This window comes from Plutella xylostella, chromosome 7 (genome assembly GCF_932276165.1).
Source record: "Plutella xylostella chromosome 7, ilPluXylo3.1, whole genome shotgun sequence".
Classification (NCBI taxonomy): Eukaryota; Metazoa; Arthropoda; class Insecta; order Lepidoptera; family Plutellidae; genus Plutella; species Plutella xylostella.
In genome coordinates, this window is record NC_063987.1 from 4,430,804 (window position 1) to 4,451,462 (window position 20,659).

The 20,659-nt window shown below is 37.7% G+C and overlaps 2 protein-coding genes across 6 annotated transcripts in view; one reads left to right on the forward strand and one right to left on the reverse strand.

Annotated features, from left to right (window-relative positions):
* LOC105383385 (microtubule-associated protein Jupiter) overlaps positions 1–20,659 on the reverse strand; it is a 160,833-nt gene that overhangs the window by 11,786 nt on the left and 128,388 nt on the right. The window lies entirely within an intron of this gene.
* On the forward strand, positions 17,223–18,796 carry LOC119694609. Its single transcript, XM_038121363.2, has 2 exons — positions 17,223–17,556; positions 17,787–18,796. Exons 1-2 carry the CDS (start codon positions 17,421–17,423, stop codon positions 18,794–18,796), a joined length of 1,146 nt encoding a protein of 381 aa, XP_037977291.2. The 5' UTR covers positions 17,223–17,420.

A 20,659-nucleotide genomic window follows, 5' to 3' on the forward strand; every position in this document is an offset into this window, starting at 1 on the left:
ATATGCTTGTTTGTTTGCAAAGTTTAGGACTTTTTATATTTTTTGTTGGTAGTGTATGGACTGCCACTAGTTGTTCTATTGTAATGAGGCGTAAACAGCCATTCGCCAGTCAACGAGCCACTAAAATATGCTCCATATTGCAACACAATAAAATTAAATTTGTATTGTAAGTATTATGACATGAACATGACACAAGTTGCTCTTTCTACTTTTAGGTTATAATGGCAGTCGTTAGTATATTTCAAAAGTTGTTATTTTTTTCTAAATTGAATTATGGAAGAATTCTCGTAATCAGAAGAACTGGACACATTACATTTATTACGCAGTATGAACGAGACCACCACCTAGTTCAGGCCCCAGCGCTCTTAAAACTTGTACTGTGCTTAGTCCTAAGTCAGTTTGTAATTTAATTTTAAGTTGTGTACATCTATTTATTGTATTAGGCTAAGCTTATTGCTCAATAAAAAATTATTTATTATTATTATTATTTATTAAACTGTGGCCAGCTGCGGAAAAGGACAGCAAAGACTATTGAAAAGTCGAGAGCCGTGTGCCCAAATATTAGGGAATATGCATATATTTTTTATACTATTATTCCATAGTTTAGATAAGGGGGTTTAGACCTTTGAGATATGCACAATGGTTCCATTCAAGAGAGCCAGGTGCAGGTTCTTACACCCCCACAGATAATAGAATAGAATGACCCACTAACCCTAGTCTCTCTAACTGAGAACCAAAGTTACAGTAAGTACTTACATACAATACAAATATTACTTTATATTCATATTGCCATAATAGCGTAAAATTGTGTACAAAGGTCCTCTGGTTTGCGCGCTCCCATTTCAAAAGAGCTACTAGCAGCTATTTACGAGCTCCCATTACAAAACAGCCACTGGTCACACTTTATTACCATTACAAAACAGCCACTGATCACACTTTATACACTTCCTTTTTCGTTTGTTACCATGACAACATTGGTTTGTTGAAAATACAAAAGTACTCTGTGATTAATTGATTAGGTAAAAAATCTATGCCGACTGACGGGACTCATTATTCTGAGCCGTGAAATTAAACGATTATGACGTCACGACAGCCCGCCATCCTGACGGGAATTTCAAAGTGGTCGTGATGGTTGTAATTTTTTAACTTTCTTTAAAATACCTTAAATTACTTATTTTGGCGTTGAATTTTTTTTTACTATAATAAAGTGATGTAAAACTATCCAATAAAAGTATAAAAAAAAATTACGCATATTCCCTATTATTAATTACTTATCTGTAAACCTAAAACATCTATTATACCTATACGTTTCACGTTTAAAGATAATTCTTTATAGCTTACACTATGATAATAATAATTATCAGCTTGATCACGACAATATCGATAACATAAAAAGAAAGTTGTCCGATCATACCTCTTGTCAGCTTAGCAACGTACGTAGGCAGGAATATAGATTTTCGACATAGATTTACTAACAACCTATATCTAATATCTCAACACGAAACAGTTCATTCACCCCGCCACGCCAGTACCGTCTGGCAATGGTCTACTCCACGACTCTACCGCGCGCGCGAATGAAACGGCCAGAAAAAACTATATTCAGACATATTCAGCAATCCATTGATGGCATAATAAGCCTGGCCCTTGGACTTGCCTGTATGTACCGCTTAATGTAATGTGAACGCCACAACCCCAATTTCTAATAAAAGAGCCTAGTACCGTCAAATCGATTTGTTTACCCTTTGCCTTTTGGTGTGCCGGGTAATTACCGGTTCAAACTAGTAAAACTTATATTATCAAAAGTTTGTTCTAATTATAGGTCATGTAACATGTTAGTTATTGGCCTTGATATTTTTGGAGGATATAGGTATAGGTAGAGGATATAGGTGTTTTATTAATATTTACCGTAATATTTGTAATGTTTATTCCTACTTCAGTTAAGAGAGAATCTTTTAAACTTAACTGAAGTAGGAATAAACATTACAAACTCGAACTGCAAACTCAAAGCTCGCAAATGGAATATAAATTGAATCACTTGATGCATCGGATGTAATTCATCTTGAGAGTCATTAATTATTACTAACATTCCGTTCGCAATGAGATTTAATCGAGAGAATCGAATCAATCAATGTCCGCATAAAAAGCGGGTCTAGTGAGATGTCACAACACTGTTAGATGTTTAAACTAGACATCCCTAGCATTACTATGAAGCTTATTTACGATAAGACTTCCTATAATGCCTACAGGGTGATTTAAAACTTAGTGTCAATGTTAGCGATTACGTTTGCATTTTATAGTTACTTAATTAAAATATTGTCTGATCATTGAAACTGTCATTGAATCAATTTGTCTGTCATCATCACACTTAGCAGTGGCCTCACTTTCTACCTTTCTATTTCATTAGCTGATAGACAAAATTACGACGGTATAATCAGAATTTATATGTAAATTCTATAATAAATTTTAAAACTGACGAGATTTTTATTAAGTTTCACGGTTATTGATTACTACTTTATTGAACACTAATTACAATTTGCGATTTTTACTGATCAAAAAGTTTATCCGCCGTATAGCATATTAAAAATAAAAAGTCGTATAGATAGATATTATAACATTGCAAATTTTAGGTAGGTCTTCTTCTTATAGTGCCTCTCCATCATTGGAGGTTGGCAGTCGGCTCTTTGCAGCGGTCTCTATTCCTGGCTAGTGTAAAGATTTCTTCCACACATTTATTTAAGTAGGTATATGCGCTCAAAATTTCGGAGTTCCGTAGGTTAATACCCGTCCGGCCAGGAATCGATCCTCAGCACATTGTCGGTCACTAACCACTGCGCTACTGGTCTTCCAGTTGTCAGATTGTTGACGATATGAACACCTCGGCTCACACTCGTAACTCGTGTCGGTTTGGACATTTTGACTCGAAGTCAGATAAACTAATACAAATTACACACGTCCCCATATTTGCATGTGCAAATGTCCGATCCGATTTGAATTTCTTGGTTCCTGAATAACTCGATAGTTATTCAAAGGTGTGCGTTGTTTATGCAAGTGTGGGTTGCGCATTTCAAGGGAAAATGTAGAGGTTCTGTTCCCTGAGCTTTGATTTCATGCAAACAAAGTTATGTTGGTATCTATTATGTATGATAAATGGGAAAGTTAGCTGTGTGTAGGTACATACGTATACTCGTAAATGAATGGCCCCGTTTACCTGAAAATATAGAAAACATTGTAAATACACAATATAATTTAACAGTAAAAAAAATATTCTTGTACTGAAGTCAATCGTTGTCTCCAAGAAAAGTTCTCATTCCTGTTACATACAGGGTGTATTTGATGCTCTCAAAAAAATGAAACAGCAAAGATTTACTGGTCAACCTGAAAAACTTTCCTAAAGAAACATACCGTCAGAGATGTACTGCTTTTTAGATACTTATCCCAAACAAAGTTCGATAAGTGCATACTGCAAAATTTTGTTGATGTATTATGTTTCTTTGTTGGATGTTGTTCAGTATAACTTAGTAGTTTATATTTATTTTTTGGAGAATGTACTTTACACCTCAAAAGTGAAATCGGCGTTATTTTATTTTACTTTACGAAACCTTATCTAATGGCACTGATATAAGATTTATACTTTACGCTGTCAAAATAAAATTACTTACACACTGGTATTCAATTTCACTAGCGATAACACATCTTAATGTAACATGTTATCGAGATACGTCATAAAAATATGCAAAATAACATGTAAACAGACAGCTAATTGGTCAATAAGTTATAACATAATTATACAGAGCTGTTACAGACTGGCTAATAATCAAACCTGACAAGGCGGCTTTCAAACGGAATATCATCCCACACCTTACTGCCTGGTAATACAGCTTATAATCGAAAGATGAAATGGCAAAGATTGGAGTGTTAAAACGTTCAGCCCTAATTTCTTGTGACGTGAATCTGTCATTTCAATAAGTCTTTCATTAGGTAGAAAGGTAGAATATGTGTGACATAAAGACTAATTAATTTTATTAATTTGTAAAGGAATTTACCATCTGACTTGGTGTTCGTACCTAAATGAAATCTAAAAAGGAAGTTAAGTAGCTGTACTTATATATTTGTTTATACTAAGTATTAGAAACAGAAAGGTATGACGTAAATGTAAAACTCTAAGATAAGTACTACATATGTAGAATTTATAATGTTATATTCATGTTACTGCTTTGTAGACCACGATTGTATCTAGTGTCATGACAAACCCTTCAGGTTTAATGGCACGTTAATTTAAAAACCTCACTATGTTACACAATGTTTTGTATAAATAAAATAAAAATAAAACTCAGACATACTTATAAACCGAATAGTTCCATTTAATACAGAATGTTTAATATGATGATTTTACGGGTCTTGGGTGTTGATATTTATATTTAGTATCTATCTATCTATGTATTTATGTAGATATATCAGCTGTCCGACACCCATAACACAGGTTCTGCCTAGCTTGGGGTCGGATGGCCGTGTATGAGATGTCCCCACATATTTATTATTATTATTATTTTATTACAATTCAGATGTAATGTACATACTACAGTGTGCAGAGTAGAATTTTTAAATAAGGACGCTTAATTAACGTTTACAACCCCTTGATTAAGTTATAAAATAATAGATCAATTAAACACACTCTAAGTGAGTGGAATGTCGTAAAACACCCACACGTCCACTAAATTTAATAAGGTTGTATATAACAGCTGTTTCCTTTTACTATTACTCTATTTCTTTCTATCTTCGGTTTCGGATCGTAAAGATAAAATACGATGTTTTGCAAAGAAACCAGTTTTATTTCTCCGTAAGAACCTATTCATTTAACTGGTGATGTACGATGGCGTGAGAATAATAACATTATTTGTATGTATGTAAAATGCATCTATTGAATTTACTACATTTCATCCATCGATTATCAAATAATTGTATCTCCCTACAGCATAAAAGAACAGAGTTTCAGAATTCAGGGCGAAATTATTTACAAAACCTACCTAAGTAATTGTTTGTAATATCTACATTTTACATTTATTATAAGTGCCACATTTGATATGACAAAATAAGAACGTGCCAGATTATCCGTGCTTTCACTTAATAATACAAAATATCTCTACCACAAATATACGAGAATATGAACTCTACATTTGATATTTATGCTTTGATTAAGAATGAAATACATACCTAGTTCTATGATGATAAATCGCGGTGTTTCATCTCTTGATAAATCGCGAGTTCTCAGGAAGAATGATCACTCTTGCTCCAATTCCCGTTGAAAGTTTTACCACGTTTTACACAATATTGCAATAAATCTATAAAAGTGCTCGTTCGCGAATTTTTCGGAGCTTGTTAAGGAAATAATTAATTGCACTAACAGGCCTTAGATATTAATTATATTCATCACATGGGTATCTTTGAACACGGGTATTTTAATTGAATCGTTTTTCAATTAATTTATGAACACCGTTTTTTATAAGTATATGTAAGTATAGATTTGATATACCTACGACAAATTTTAAAACATTGTGTACAGTAACTTGATTTTATTATCATAAGTAGTTTTTGGCAGCCGAGTATTAGTTTTTAGTTCTATGCAGCAATCTTGGATTAAGACTCACCAATGAGAAAGTAACAAAACTCAAGTAAAATTTTACTTCACTTAATTTTCAAGTGACTAATGTCACTGTGTATTTATTTGCCGCACAGTACCCGTATCACGAAAATTCGTGCTAACGAATAGAATCGAATGCGAGTGCGACTATTGTCAACTTGATAGCACTTTCGAACACTTTTTACCTTTCGAATGAGTTTCGAAAAGAATGACCACAGAGTACATAATATTATTCTGACAATGACCTATGGAATGATAGCTGTCAAACTTTCGCAAATCTATACACCGCCATTTTGTTGCTACTATCGAATAGAATGTGCTGCGTTTTTTCCGGATCACTCTACAGTTGCCCGAGCACAGGATTCGAAACCTCCGTTTACGTTGCGTATCGTCAAATGTCACTGTCAAAATGTAAGACAAATTTGTTAGTTCCAAAAGTGGCATTTGTTTTTTCCATGTTAGGTGGAATTTCACCAAACGCTAAACGTATTTAGTAGCCTGTCATACGTCTGTCAGTTAGTACAAAATGTATTTAAAATTTGATTTAAATACGTTTAGCGTTTGGTAAAAGCGACCCTTCGTGTAGATTCGAAAATAGTATCGAATCCTATGCTCGCGCCTCTGGTCTCCCTGTCTCCAAAATTCGAGCTAACGTATAGAATCGAATGCGAGTGCGACAACTGTCAATTTTATAGGTAAAAAGTGTTCGAAAGTGCTGTCAAGTTGCCACTAGTCGCACTCGCATTCGATTCTATATTGTTCGTGATCGCCCTGCAGGTTTCAGAAGCTTACTATTATCTTGTACAACATATTTTCATTGTTATTCTTGTAACTTTAAGTTTTTAACTGTGTTTCTTGTACTGAATAAATTAAAATTTATTATTCAAAAAAATATATTATTGTTTATGACATGCCAATTTTTTTGTATTTTTCCGAACAAAACAAGATGTATAAGTTGAGTGACTTGAAATTTCAATATCATACTAACTAAACTTAACTAAATTTCAATATAATACATTCGATATCCATTAGATGTACGAGTAGAATCTTATCTCTTTTGCCAAGAAATCTTACTAATTGGGAATAACATTCAATAAATATTAGAGATTTATGTAGTTAGTAAATTGCGCATCCGTAATTTGCTACATTAATAAATTACCTGGCATCGGCATAGCATGAAATAAATTTACTTAGGTACTTATTCAATACTGCAAAGATTAAATATGGTGAAAGGAGAGGGCGGCGCTTCATAAATAAAATCAGGCCACTTAAATTTGACAGGAAACATAAAAACTTAAAACAGCATTTTTAGAAGTAATAATATTAGTTATTTTTAAAGCGGAACAGCAAGGAATGTTACATTATAAGGTGTATAAAGTAAAACTGGTCCACCACCACATTCCGATAAGTATTACTTTTCACAGCTAATTTGTAACTTTTTACTTGAAACTGGTAAATTAATAATTTCTACAAAAAACCTTTCTGCTAAAAACAACCTCCTGTATTTTTATAACATTTATACCCTCTTGGTATTGGGGTATTTTAGCTTTTCAATTCATTATTAGTTCCTATCTTGTATGTATATTCCATTTATAACCCCTATCGTTTCCCTCAAACCATCACCATTAATTAATTAAGATATAATAAAATACCTTTAATTAATGGCGTTGATAAAACTATTTAATTATACTCCTACAGTTTGATAAATTTGATGATTTTTCTCTTGGAGTAGCTAACATCTACAGTTGATTATCCTGTAACATACACACACATGCTTGGATGCGGAAAGCTTTAGATCGCATCCAGTGGCGTGCATTGGAAAATGGATACTACGTCCAGCAGTGATAGGTATAGGCTGATTATGATGTTGATACACACATACACAGTCACTGTTTTCGCGTGCAATACAAGACAAGCGCTGACTCAGGAAATCACTGCCACTCTCAATAAAAAAAGCTTACATCATCAGAGCCAAACATCGTTATCGCATGATAATATCTCGTGTACCTTCGAATCGTGGCGTTGTAAACACTTTCCTCTCATCATTAGGAGACGTAGGCCCGATTACAACTATATCTAGTATTGGAATGTCAGCACGTCTGTCCGTCGCTCACCTCTGACCGCGCGGGCAACGCCGCGGCGATTAACATGTTGCAATATTACGTGGGAAAGAGCTGCCGAACTGACGAACCAACTTAGCGTGTGTTCACATCACATTTTCCAACGTTTTATATACAAGAAGGGCCCAAACTTATTAGGAAGGACTTATAAATAATGAAATACTTGAAAGGGAATGAAGAAATTTATAACAGATCTTTTTATAATAACGTTCAAACACCGAGTCGAAAGTACATCCTTATAATCATAGAATGATAAATCAGTTATTATAATTCACATTAGTGTTATTCATTGAACCAACAATTGCAGCTTTCTACTCCACAACAAGAATATAACCCGTAAAAGGTATAATTGATATAACTATTTCAAACGCCAGTGTCATTAGATTACTTATGAATAGGTCTGAGTTGAATAACGGAGGCAGCTACACAATTACGACTGAGTACTGTGAGAGCTGGGCCATATGGCGAGATGCAGGCATTCAAAATAAGTAGCTGCAAAGCTTAGCTAGACATCATAAAGACTAGGCTAATAAATGGCACTATTTAAGGCTACAGAAGGATACCGAGCGGTCGACAGATTTCAAGAGCTGAAGAGGGATGGATAGTCGATAGTGCTAAAAAATTATAATGTGTAAGAGATTGCATTGGATTAAGTCACTTTGTTACAATACAGATAAACTATTGAATGTAGAAAATTATGTTCAGCACAACACGCCTTTAGCTGCCCGAGTGAAGGGAATCACTTGTAAATTGGCTGCTAACGTGCTGCCAAACAGCGTCTGGGAGGCCCGTGGTTCACATCACAGATTAGCGTAAAAGTGCACACAGAACACGTGGGAAATTATGAAATGATACTCTGTGATACGTGACAGATAGGAAAGGAATATCTGCTGTTGACGTTGCTGTGATTTATGATGATTACCGGTGAAATGATGGAGGCATTTCCTAGGTATTACATCGAATAAAACTTGTTAAACATAATATTATAGAAGGAAGAGAAATTTTGGCTTTGGCCTTCAATGTCACTCACCGCTCACGGCACATGAAATTTAACCTCATCAGACAAATAAATAGGCTACGTTATAATAAAAAGGCGAAACAATAGACATGATTACCATGCGACACGCGAAACTATTTATAAATCAGATATTTTTCACGAAATGACATGTCGTGAACTGTGTCACTAAACTTTCCACATGATAGTTTGCATGCTTCCTCTAAAGGTTACATGGAAATATGTACTCGAATCGGGTGGAGTTCTCATTTCATCCAAGGCCCAGCCTAAACGAATATCTAAAAGCAATTGTTTATCTGTCAGCAGAAAATTAGCAGAAGCAAATCAGTTCCGCCAATCGCTTTTGAAATTGTAGCTAAAGACAATGGCTGCGGCGAGCGGCTGGCTTCGCAAAAACCGCTGCAGATAATTACAAAGATATTCATGTACTCATTACTTCGTTCCGGTCACTCGGCGGACGCTAATCGCTGTATGCGCAGCCAGCGCCGCCGCCAACGGTACACCACCGTCTTGCTCTGAATACCCCCTCGAAAATATACGGAAAGAAAACTGAAAAGAAACCTAACCTGTCACCGACAAAACCTTACCGTTAGAAAGAATCTAGATTTTCTATTTTCTGACTAACGCCTTTACTGTTATTAATGATGGCTTTAAGATCGGCAGATCAAAAAAACGATTACCAGTGACTAATGAGAACGCGGTCTAAGTAAATATGACGGATGAAACAAAAGATGACAAGGGGATAAAACAAATGACAGCTGAAAGCATTAAGCCTCCATAGAAATAACACGGCTGATTTCGGCGTTAAAATAGGTACAACTACAACTTCAACTGTTACAGGTACATACAACTGCAGCTTTGGCCACATTGTGGATACAAAATACAATTCCTTGCATGAGTTGGCATCCAACTATTGTTCCAAGCGAGATGAAACATCGCATTGCTTAACATTTCAGCTGCAGTCAACCGGTAGCCAGCCATCGATGCAGAACGAATCGAGATACGACCGCTCGTCGAGAGAACGGAAGCATCGAGAACAATCATCGATTTTCACGCTCACATATAATTCGAAAGTGTAAAATAATTACGCGATCGCTGATTATTATTTCGTTTCCTTTCAAACTGTTTACATTTGCAGCTTATTTTTGTTTATGTTACCTAATCGGCAGTCTTATACCCATATCGATGTTAACAAATTTTATGGTATGTAATATTGTAGAGGTATAATAATGTTTTTGGAATATAGCTGCAGGTTTTACATGTATGTATGCAGTTATTAATGCGATTAAACGTCAGTTGCAGTAATGAAACCCCGCAGTGGCATCTGTATGGAGCATAGAAAGTGCATCCCACTCTCGGGTCACAAATCAAAACGTATCGACGCATAGATTCAATAGAAAATATACGAGCACAAACTAATTAAGCCCTCTAGGCCGCAATCAGACTGCGGTCCTGTCTGCAGTTCCTGTTCCTACCGGTTCATTGGAATCTAAACAAAATTGCATCGCGGTGTCAATGGAGTAATAAGAGGCGATAAAAAAAGATGGCGTCGAACCGCGGCTGATGCACTTCAAAGGGATCCGCGTTGCAAATGTCACATTTGTGTCGAGTTTATGTGTCGCGCGTGCGGAACACATAGTGTGAACGGCCGGTTCCCTCTTTAGCCGCGTCGTTCAATAAATCAATAATGTTACGGAGACGCTAGAAACATGCGTTTTTAAATATTAGTACATAAATGTATTCATGCACTGACACACAGGGAATTCGTGTAAAATAGCAGCACCCTACGCAAATCCAGTTAGATGGCTTCAGAAGCACTAAGACATAGGAGAAATTAGTGATAGATATTATCTAGCTGAATCGGCCATTAATGAATCTGAAACTAGGAGTGCAGTTATCAGTTATCCGCACACAAGACATTGACGAATGCGACGATGGTATCTGCAGGGTCGACTGTGTTGGGCCGGGCGGGGACAGTCCGTGTTGTGTGCAAGTGGCGTGAACGCAATGCTGTCCTGTGGTGACGAACGCGGCCACACGCGGGTCAACCCCGAGCTGGCGACGGGTTTACTACCAGCCTGTTGGTTTCCGTCCGATCTATTTGCAGTGGTTTTTAATCATGACTGTATCATTTTCTATATACAGCTACCGTACCACCACCGACACATTAGCAATTAACAATCCGTAAGCAGCGTCGTCGTTCGCCTGTCAAACATCTGTTAGATGGATCCATACAAGTTACGTCTAATTTTACAAGAGCGACGCTGCTTATGGATTGTTAATTGCTAATGTACGGTGGTGGTAGCCACACAGTTCCCCCACCCTGTAGGGAATTGTTTCCAACTTTCTTTGGGTAGGTAATAATGCCTACCTAATAATGAATTGGTTTCTTTTAGGATAAGCTCTTCATAAGTACAAGTATAAGAAATCAAAATACGTCCACTAAGCTATAAACATACCTATACGTATACAAATCTCAATTCACTCCGCGGAAAGAGAAGTATTGACGTCGCAATGTAAGGACGTTAGGGCTGTATATTTTTACAGCATTTTTCAGGGCTAGGAGATAGGGCGCCCTGGCACGGCCTCTCGTGACAACACCGTTTGTTCGATATTCAGGATAAGCCCGCCTTTCGATAATCATAACTGAACGATTTACCGACTACAGTTTCGTTGCCAAGTGGTACTTTCAAGAAATGTTCGGATAAGTACTTAACTACTTGTTAAAACTTTGAAGATTTTCTGTTTGTGTGACTTAACCGGTATTATGTAGGTACCTTTTAGATACGAGAACCAATACTTTCCTCACTTTTTATTAAATTTAAATTAATATTTATCTATTTCAGACCTTTTTATAAATTAGGCACTAGACACAAGTACTTACTTACATATTAGAACAATTTGGATCAGTGGTGTCCTAAATAGGTTAAAAAAAAACTGTATCTAATCTAAATACCAATAAAAAACAAAATATAATCCCCTCTTTAATCAAAATATCCTTCCACCCTAAGGTTGTCTTGAAAAAATCGCTTTAAGCGATAAGACCGCCATTTTTGTACATAGTTTATAGTATTTAAGTTATGTAAGTTTCTTTTATGTGTGTGTGTACAAATAAAGAATATTCTATCTATCTATCTATCTATCTATAATAAAGGTCGAGTATTGATATAGCAGTAATAGCAGACAAAAACACTTTTTATTTCTTAACTTTTATTTTCGTTTTCCGTTGTGTTGTGTGTGTGTGTGTGTGTGTGTGTGTGTGTGTTTGTGTGTGTGTGTGAAAGTGTATCACGCCGATGCTCAGTGAACCCTGACTGCGAAATGAACTTACTATTTAAAGGCTTGTTCGATATTACATAAATTGATCACGATCTTTGATAAACTGCTATTTCGTAACATCTTAAAAAAATCTTCAATAACTAACCTGCTAAGTTTTTTATACCAACGCATTTTTATAGAAAAAAAATGGTTTTACCTGCCAGTTAGTTAATATGTTACATATTTATTTTAAAGCCGTTTTAAATATATTGTACTAAAATAAACCGTTATGATAGCAATTACAGAAGCTTGAATAACTTTCTATAACGAATTCGTAAGTCATAAATCTTTTTAACAGCCTTTTTAAGATACCACCGCCAAGCAACTGTGTTAAAATAAAGTCTATTTATTTATTAAATCATCGGAAAGTGACATTAATCACCGTTGACACTTTTATTGTTTTGAAAAGCGCACTTTTTATACACTTGAGAATTTATAGAGTTATACTTTTGTCACATCCGGAAAATAAATGTTAAGACTTAAAAGAAAGTGGTAACTTGATAGAATCTGTTAACATTTTAACCTTAGACGTGTTATCTTGCCCTTAGAAAGTTCCTTCATCGAAGACCTTTTCGTTTCGTTACGATTTAGATATCTTAAGTGGAGCTATGATGGAGAACAGACGCCCTCGATTTAAAAGCTTATTTTATTTATGTGTTATTGAGTAATAGGTTAAAATGTAGAGCAGGTAATTTGCCTTATTAAAACCTTTAAACGGTGCATGATGCTCTTTACTGATAATAATATAGGTAATTGATCTTATTCTGATTAGATAGGTACCTGGATTTTACAGAGTCTGCAATATCTGCCTGCTGTATTTTTTTAAATAATCTATGTCTCTAGTTATTTTTATCATGTTGCAAAACACCTACAAAAAAGCAACGAACTAATGTGACACAACACAACGCAAAAGGACAAATCGTAACTCTAAACGTACTATAATTAACCTGGCCATATTTGGATCCCAAACTTCACCATGTGGAAGACATTTGTGGAACGAGCTTACTTGTATACAAGTATATATAAATATACTTTATATAAGCGGATATGTAATTATGTCCACTATCTCAAACGTAGAGCTATTCCTGAATCCCGGTGATAATAAGTTGAAAAGCAAATTTTTTTCTTTCAATCTAACGTGAATATTTACTATTTTATAAGAACCCAATTTAACATTCACGACAAGGAAGCTTTTGTGCATATAAAATAGTCTGCTATTGTAAATTCATTATAACGTAAAACTTTGCGTAGGTTGGATGGCTCTTTATATGGATTAATTGAGTCTGCATACAGTTTACACTGATCATTAATGAGATAAGATTGTGTAGAATAATACCCGAGTACTTATATTCACATTTTGTATATAAGTAAGTACTCGGGTATACTATATTTAGCTAATTTTTTTTGCGTGGGATTTCCGAACAGTTTATACGACTGTGCAATGCATGTAAATGTATCAGACAGACGGATTAGAGTACATAAACCTCGAGTCGGTCTAGATATTTGCATAATCCGTTCAATATTCAAAAGAAGTATAAAAAATGAAATTTGAGTCCGCAGAATCAGTGCAACAGCTTTAAATTAATGAATCTACGATTTGAACCGGAAACATTGGTCAATATCTGCACCAATCGGATTAGAATGATCCGTTACATACGTAAGTCTGAGTTATTGGTAGGTATTTACTATTAAATTTCTACAAAAATCATACGCAATGTTTTGGCCGAATTTTGCAAGATGGATTGACTTGTGGCTGCAGTAATGTTTTTTTTAAACCAGTACTTAATAGTCTTCAATTGCTTTCAGTTGACTTGGACATCTCATCACTTACCGATGTTCCACTCCTTTGGTCCAATGGTTTACTGGAATAGTAACCATCATAGAAGTGTCCGTATCTATTAATAATAATTGGTGTATAAATTTTGCTTTGAACCTTAAAGATCGCTATTGCAATAGTATTAGGATTCAAAGTTGACGACAGCGTAAATTCTTCTATTTTGAGAAGAGTTGTCGACCCCTGCTTGCGTCCAGATGGATTTTCGTCTTCCGCTTAGAAACGACCGAAGCTGACTTCACGTAAACAAATAACAACACGGTGTTTACCCAATACTTCCTACACGTTCTGTTTTGTAACAGATAGTTAGGAATTGGAATTTTCGTTCTCTGGTGCTCTCTCCATCCATCCATCTTGGTTTTTTACATAAAAATTTAACCTAAAATGTTTGGTTGACTTTTGACTCTCACATCACTCTTGGCTAAACCTTTGAAGCAAACGTCGATTCATCAGCAAATCATTATGAAAGCTCCAAAACGAAAAGCCCATATAATGTTGACGCATAACCTCGACCTCGCAATTTCGAGAATGTAAAGTAACTCTCTTACTTTCTCGCTATTGATGGCCTCGCACAATAGTACACCGAATTAGGCTTTTTTACCTCCAAATAACACTCATTCATGTTCTGAGTGGCTATGACTATTCAATATTCAGTATAGAAAATATATTCAATCATGATTGTGCAAGATCATCCATTACTCTGCGTTATTGGAACATTCTAGATGCACGATCTCGGAAACTGCACTTTAATTAGTTTTACAATTGCTTGATTGAAGATAATAGCCCGGTGGGCATTTCGGCAATTGATCAACAGTTAGCCGCGAGGAATTTACACAATTTTTTAATTGGTGCAGCGATAGTTCTCATAGTAAAGGCTCAGTTTTATACTGATGATAGCCGATAGAGATATATGCTATAAAATACTATCCCAAATGATCGTGTAAACGCCGAGATATGATATGAGAACCTATAAGATGAAAGTGAGCCAATAGTGATATCAATATCTTCTCTACTACCATATACAGATGTGTCCGTCCAAATACGTCAAAAGCAGAACCAGTAACGTGAGGGCCGATATCATAGATCTCGGCCTGCCACTCGGCCTCGTCAACCACTGGTAACTAATTGCAAACTGTCACCACTTGAGCCCATCACTCACTCGGAACCGGTGACCTGTCATCAGCATTTATTATTTATCTATACTTCTTGTTCGTCGGAAGTATAATTGATGGATGTGGAAAGCATGCCCGCAAAAGAGGATCGTACTCCATCCATCATAGCGCAGATTGCACAAAAAGCGCCACCTCCTTACCGCCGCTCTCGGTCCATCCGTGTACTTGTGCTGACCCGATAATAGAATTCCCTACTCGTGATTAGAAAGTGTTATATGAGCGGACAAACGAAATTTACAAGTCAATTGCCAACTGCAAGATGCCCGTCATTAATTATTGCAAAGTTCTCTTTGTTGCGTAACGGAGCATCCTTGTTCCTTTCACCTCGTGTTGCATCAGTAATGGGTTCACGCGAGGTGGAGCATGCACGCTGCGGAGGCTCCCGGGACGCCGCCGACGCGGAGTGACGCGGCGTGAGAACCGCGCCGCCCGCCGCATATCAATGGAATAACTCACTTCCTGACACCTATTTGTTTTCTAAATGTACCTCCACATGTCACACGATGCGACATTTCCACTATTCACTGACCGAGCCAATCTACGACCAGTAAAGGGAGCGCAGAAACTCAAGGATATCACCGCGAAAGTAGCATTATCGAAGGGCGCCTTTCGTCGATAAATCGTTCAATTTTCTAAACAAGCGTCCCCGCTGTCCATCTGAGATACACACAGGCGTGTCGGTAGTCGAAGATAAGCGTTTTAATTAACTTTTCGTAATTTATATCTTTATTAGAAGCACGGCTAATGGCGGAACGTGATTGCCAATACCGGGACGACCGATCACGATAACTGGCGAGACGTCGGGAACGGCTTTCATTCCGATATCTGCGAAGCGTCACGTTTGCTGTCAAACGGTTTATATTGCGTCTCGTGCAGGCATCTCTTCCTGTTCGGGGGGATATTTATCATCGATGTAATGCGCGCGCAGCAGAGCTGCAGCAAGAGTAATGGATCACGCGGCAGATGCTGCAGATTGCGCCCGCGCCGCCCGCAGACGCGCCACCTCTAATTGGACGTCCCCGGCCGCGATTGACATGTGCGATTGCCATTGGCACGCCATTTTCATGTTAGGACACCTTCCGACGTTTCTTTCAATAAATATCAAATGCGGTCTAAAGGTCTAGCTGTTATCAGTGTAGATATCCTATGATGAGCTAAATCGATGGCGGGAGGAGATAGCAGCGCTTTCTTAATAAAATAAATTTTCGTAATAATAAAGCCGGCTGGAGGGGTAATCGTCGGAAGTCTTCGAATTAACTGAACGACGATGTTGCAAGTAATTACAGTGATCGAACGAACCCAATCGTGAGATTCAATTTATGTATCGATGTCGCGAGTTACCCGAGTGGCTTATAATAGCGGCCCATGGGAAACGAAGACGGAAATTTTGAATGAAAATTAATTTTGCAACGACTGAAAGTAAACGCAATCATGTGAACCTTGCTCAACGTCGGCGGAATGTTGCATAGTTATTTGAATTACATTATTGTAACGATGCTTTATTTAACAATCTCGCTTAAGTACTGCAGCCAGTATTCGATGAACATCGTCAATAATATGTAACTTATTGTAATCCTTATCGCCAGCAAAAAATATGACACAAAATACTTCCCATTCCATGAATCAATATTTCATTATGCACAAATAGCGCCCACTGCGCAATAAACACCTGATAAGAGGAGATAAGCCCACAGGATGGATCCAGGGTTTTACAATAAGGCAAATTAGAGGAAACTCAGAGGCCATTAATCAGGAACTGGCATGCGCCGCGTGCGCACTATCAGCTTTAGTTGTAATCAACACGGATGATAGCCAACAGGAAGGTTTGTGTTATAATAGATGCTTTATTTATTTAATCCATTATTGCAGAAATATAAAAATAAGTGTACAAAGGTTTCCTAAACCATATTTGTTACATTAACAATAGGGCACGGTCCATTCATTGACCTTTTAACGTCGGAAAACAATAATTCTTTCAATTCACTTTCATAATGGTATTTGAATACATCACATTCAAATACCTATCAATAACGACCTTTGTGTAAATCTGATGAACCTTTCAAATAACATTCATTTGTTACTTCATCATTAAAAAATGTCCATCAAAACATAAATATTACTTACATTATATTTCGTGGTTTCATTATCGATATAAATAACTGTGTAGTACTTTGACCTGTTGGGCAACAATCGCACGTTTTAAATTCACTCGATTCTAATTCGATAACTACTTTTTTCCCATCACTACTACTCCCTACCCCCTGACCGCCCAGCTTGCTGTCCTCATTCTTTTTCCGTGCGGGCAACAGTCAACAAGTTAAAAATGTCTAAAAGAACCTACGAAGAAAGGATTGACTATTACAACAATAAAATTAAAAAGTACATGGATAAAGATCGACGGAAACGACGACGTTTGCGGTTGAGTTCATCTTCGGATGATTTCCCAGAAAATGACTACAGTAAGTACCCATATACAATATTATTAAGTGTTCCGAAGTGCTTGTGATACCAATTACTGAAACCTAGCCGACAATGATCTGTTTAGTTACAAACGTTCATGCCGGTTTTATATTGCCATAGATTCAAAATTGAACACGGCAAATAAAATTTCAAAACTACCCGCCATAGATTCATTTTATGAACACGGCGTTTTCAAATCAAATCTGATTTACCCTTTCTTCTCCTTCAGGGAGCGAGACCCTGGTGCTCGACCGAGACCAGGAGGCTATCATCGAGACCATGGACCCTCCTCCAGATCTCCGAGATGATTTAAGGGCTGGCTCCGCGGAGCCGCCCTCAGAAGACGCAGTGGACTTGATCATCGAGCCAACAGCGTCGGCCACGGAGCCTCCACCGGCCACAGACCCAGCGGTCGCCGACCAGCCCACGGGCGCCGAGCCCACCACTTCAACGACGGATGTAGACCCCGATATTTTACAAGCTCTCGGGGAAGCTACGGACGTGGGACCTACGTTTGGCGAGGAAATACACCAAACTTTATGCCAATTATGGCAGCCCTTACTTAAAAAAGGTATGTCCAAAGAAGCGAAGGACAAAATTTTCAAACAGTACTTGATTCCAAGCAACTGCACACTGCTGCAGGCGCCGAAACTTAACATTGAAGTCTCCGCGACAGCCAACGAGATGGTCAAGTCACGTGATAAAAAAGTGGAGTCTGCCCAGCAACAACTTGGCGCGGGCATCACGGCCATCAGCAGAGCACTGACGACGCTGATGACGACAAATAATAAAGTGGAGGCCGTTAGAGTATTAAGTGATGGCTGTCGGTTGCTATGTGATTTGCATTTTATGGAGACACAAGGCCGAATCAAAATTCTCGCATCTGGGCTTACTAAGCCATTCCTGAACGTCATTCAAGACAGTGTACGGGACGAAACTTTGTTTGGTAATAATTTGTCTGAGAAGATTAAAGCATCAAATACTATAGAAAAACAAGGAATGCAAATAAGGAAGACACCACAACCTCCGAAAGCCACCACGTCCAGCCACTCAGGACCCAGACCTTCCCAGTTCCAGGGAAATTGGACGGGCCCTCCTCGGTACCCATACCCACCGAGCCGGGGGGGGCGCGGGGGACAGCGGAGGCCGCCACCCAGTGCGCGCCGCCCGGCGCCGGCGCCCGCGACCAGCAGGCCGCCGCCGCCGCAGGGCAGGTCGCGTGTCCCAACTCGTCCCTGATGCAGGTACATTCTGGTCGTATTGCCTTTTATCATAATTGCTGGCTTAATATCACCAACAACAATACTGTGTTAAATTGGGTTAAAACAGGTGTTACTATTCCATTCGTCACACAACCTTATCAAACAATGAAGCCTAATAACCATCAGTCTCTTACAGAACAAATGGAAATGTCATTGGCTATTGATAATCTTTTAGAATTAGGTGCTATATCTCACGTTAAACCAATACCTGATCAGTATATTTCTAAAACTTTCTTAGCACTTAAGGCTAGCGGCAGCAAAAGATTTATTCTTAATTTAAAATCTTTAAACAAGTTTATACCTAAAAATCATTTTAAAATGGAAGATTTTAGAACTGCTTGCAAATTGCTTCAACCAAACTGGTACATGGCGAATATCGATCTCAAGGAATCATACCTACTTGTTCCTATATCTGTCGAAGATCGAAAATACCTACTTGCGTTTTGAGTACATACCACCCGGCTCCGCCGAACCGTATACCTATGAGTTCAACGCTATGCCCTACGGGCTGGCCATAGCACCTAGGTGCTTCACTAAGATAACAAAGGAAGTAGTTACCCATCTACGATCAAAAGGATATAAATCTGTCCATTATTTAGACGATTTTCTGTGTCTAGGTCGCAATTATAATGAGTGCATTGCTAATGTTCGAGAAACCATATTATTATTAGAATGCCTTGGCTTTGTAATAAATTATGACAAAAGCTCCCTGCAACCTCAACAAAGCTGTAAGTTTCTGGGCTTCATATATAACACCACAGACATGACATTGTCCTTACCTATAGATAAACGACAAAAAATTCTGCAACTCGTGCAAAAATTTCTAAGCCTGCCCACTGTTACAATACGCGAATTCTCCAAACTAATTGGTACTCTTGTGTCAGCGTGCCCAGCTATGCGATACGGCTGGTTGTATACCAAAATATTAGAAAGAGAAAAATATTTATTGCTGCAAAAGTATAAGTCGTATGATCAGAAAGTAGATCTCCCGCCTACAATTTTGCAGGATAAAGAGCCTGCAAAACCAATAAAGATTGGTGGAACAATAATGTGCTCATAGTAAATAACCCTATCAAACAACCTAGCTTTGATTTAACTACACTCGCGAGCAACCAAATCGACTCAAGCCTTGACGGCGCAAACATACATTAATACAAGTAAAATTATGAATAGAAATAATAAAAATGATATGTCATTTAAAAGCTTAAGATGTCAGCTTTAATTTGATATCATTATTATTGAAATCCATTCATCATTTTTGAAATAAATGATGTCTGAACGCAATTGTAGGAAAAACGGGAATTTAGGAAAAAAGGGTATGGGTATCGTATTATACAAATTAAACAAAAAATGTTAAGATAAAAATTTATTTATTTAAATCAATACTTTGTATTGCCCCCTCTTGCCCTAATTACAGCCTGCAGCCTGTTTCTCATAGACCTTATCAACTTTTTGACAGTTTCCTGAGGAATGCCGTCCCACTCCTCTAATAAAGCTGTCTTCAGCTCGTCCACGCTTGCAGGGACTGGATTCCTGGCCCGAACTCTTCTTTTGAGCTCGTCCCATAAGTGTTCGATGGGATTCAGGTCAGGACTGAGCGCAGGCCAGTCCATCGTGCGCAATTCCTTCTCTCTCAGAAACTGCCGACTGACTCGTGCCGTGTGGCAGCGGGCATTGTCGTGCATTAGCACGAAGTCTTCACCGACAAATTCTGCATAGGGCACAACATGACCGAGTAGAATGTCGGTGATGTACCGATCAGCTGTTAACCCGCCTCCTCGGCCGCCTCCAGGCACGAAAACAAGTGCGGTTTTTCCCTCTAGAGAAATACCAGCCCACA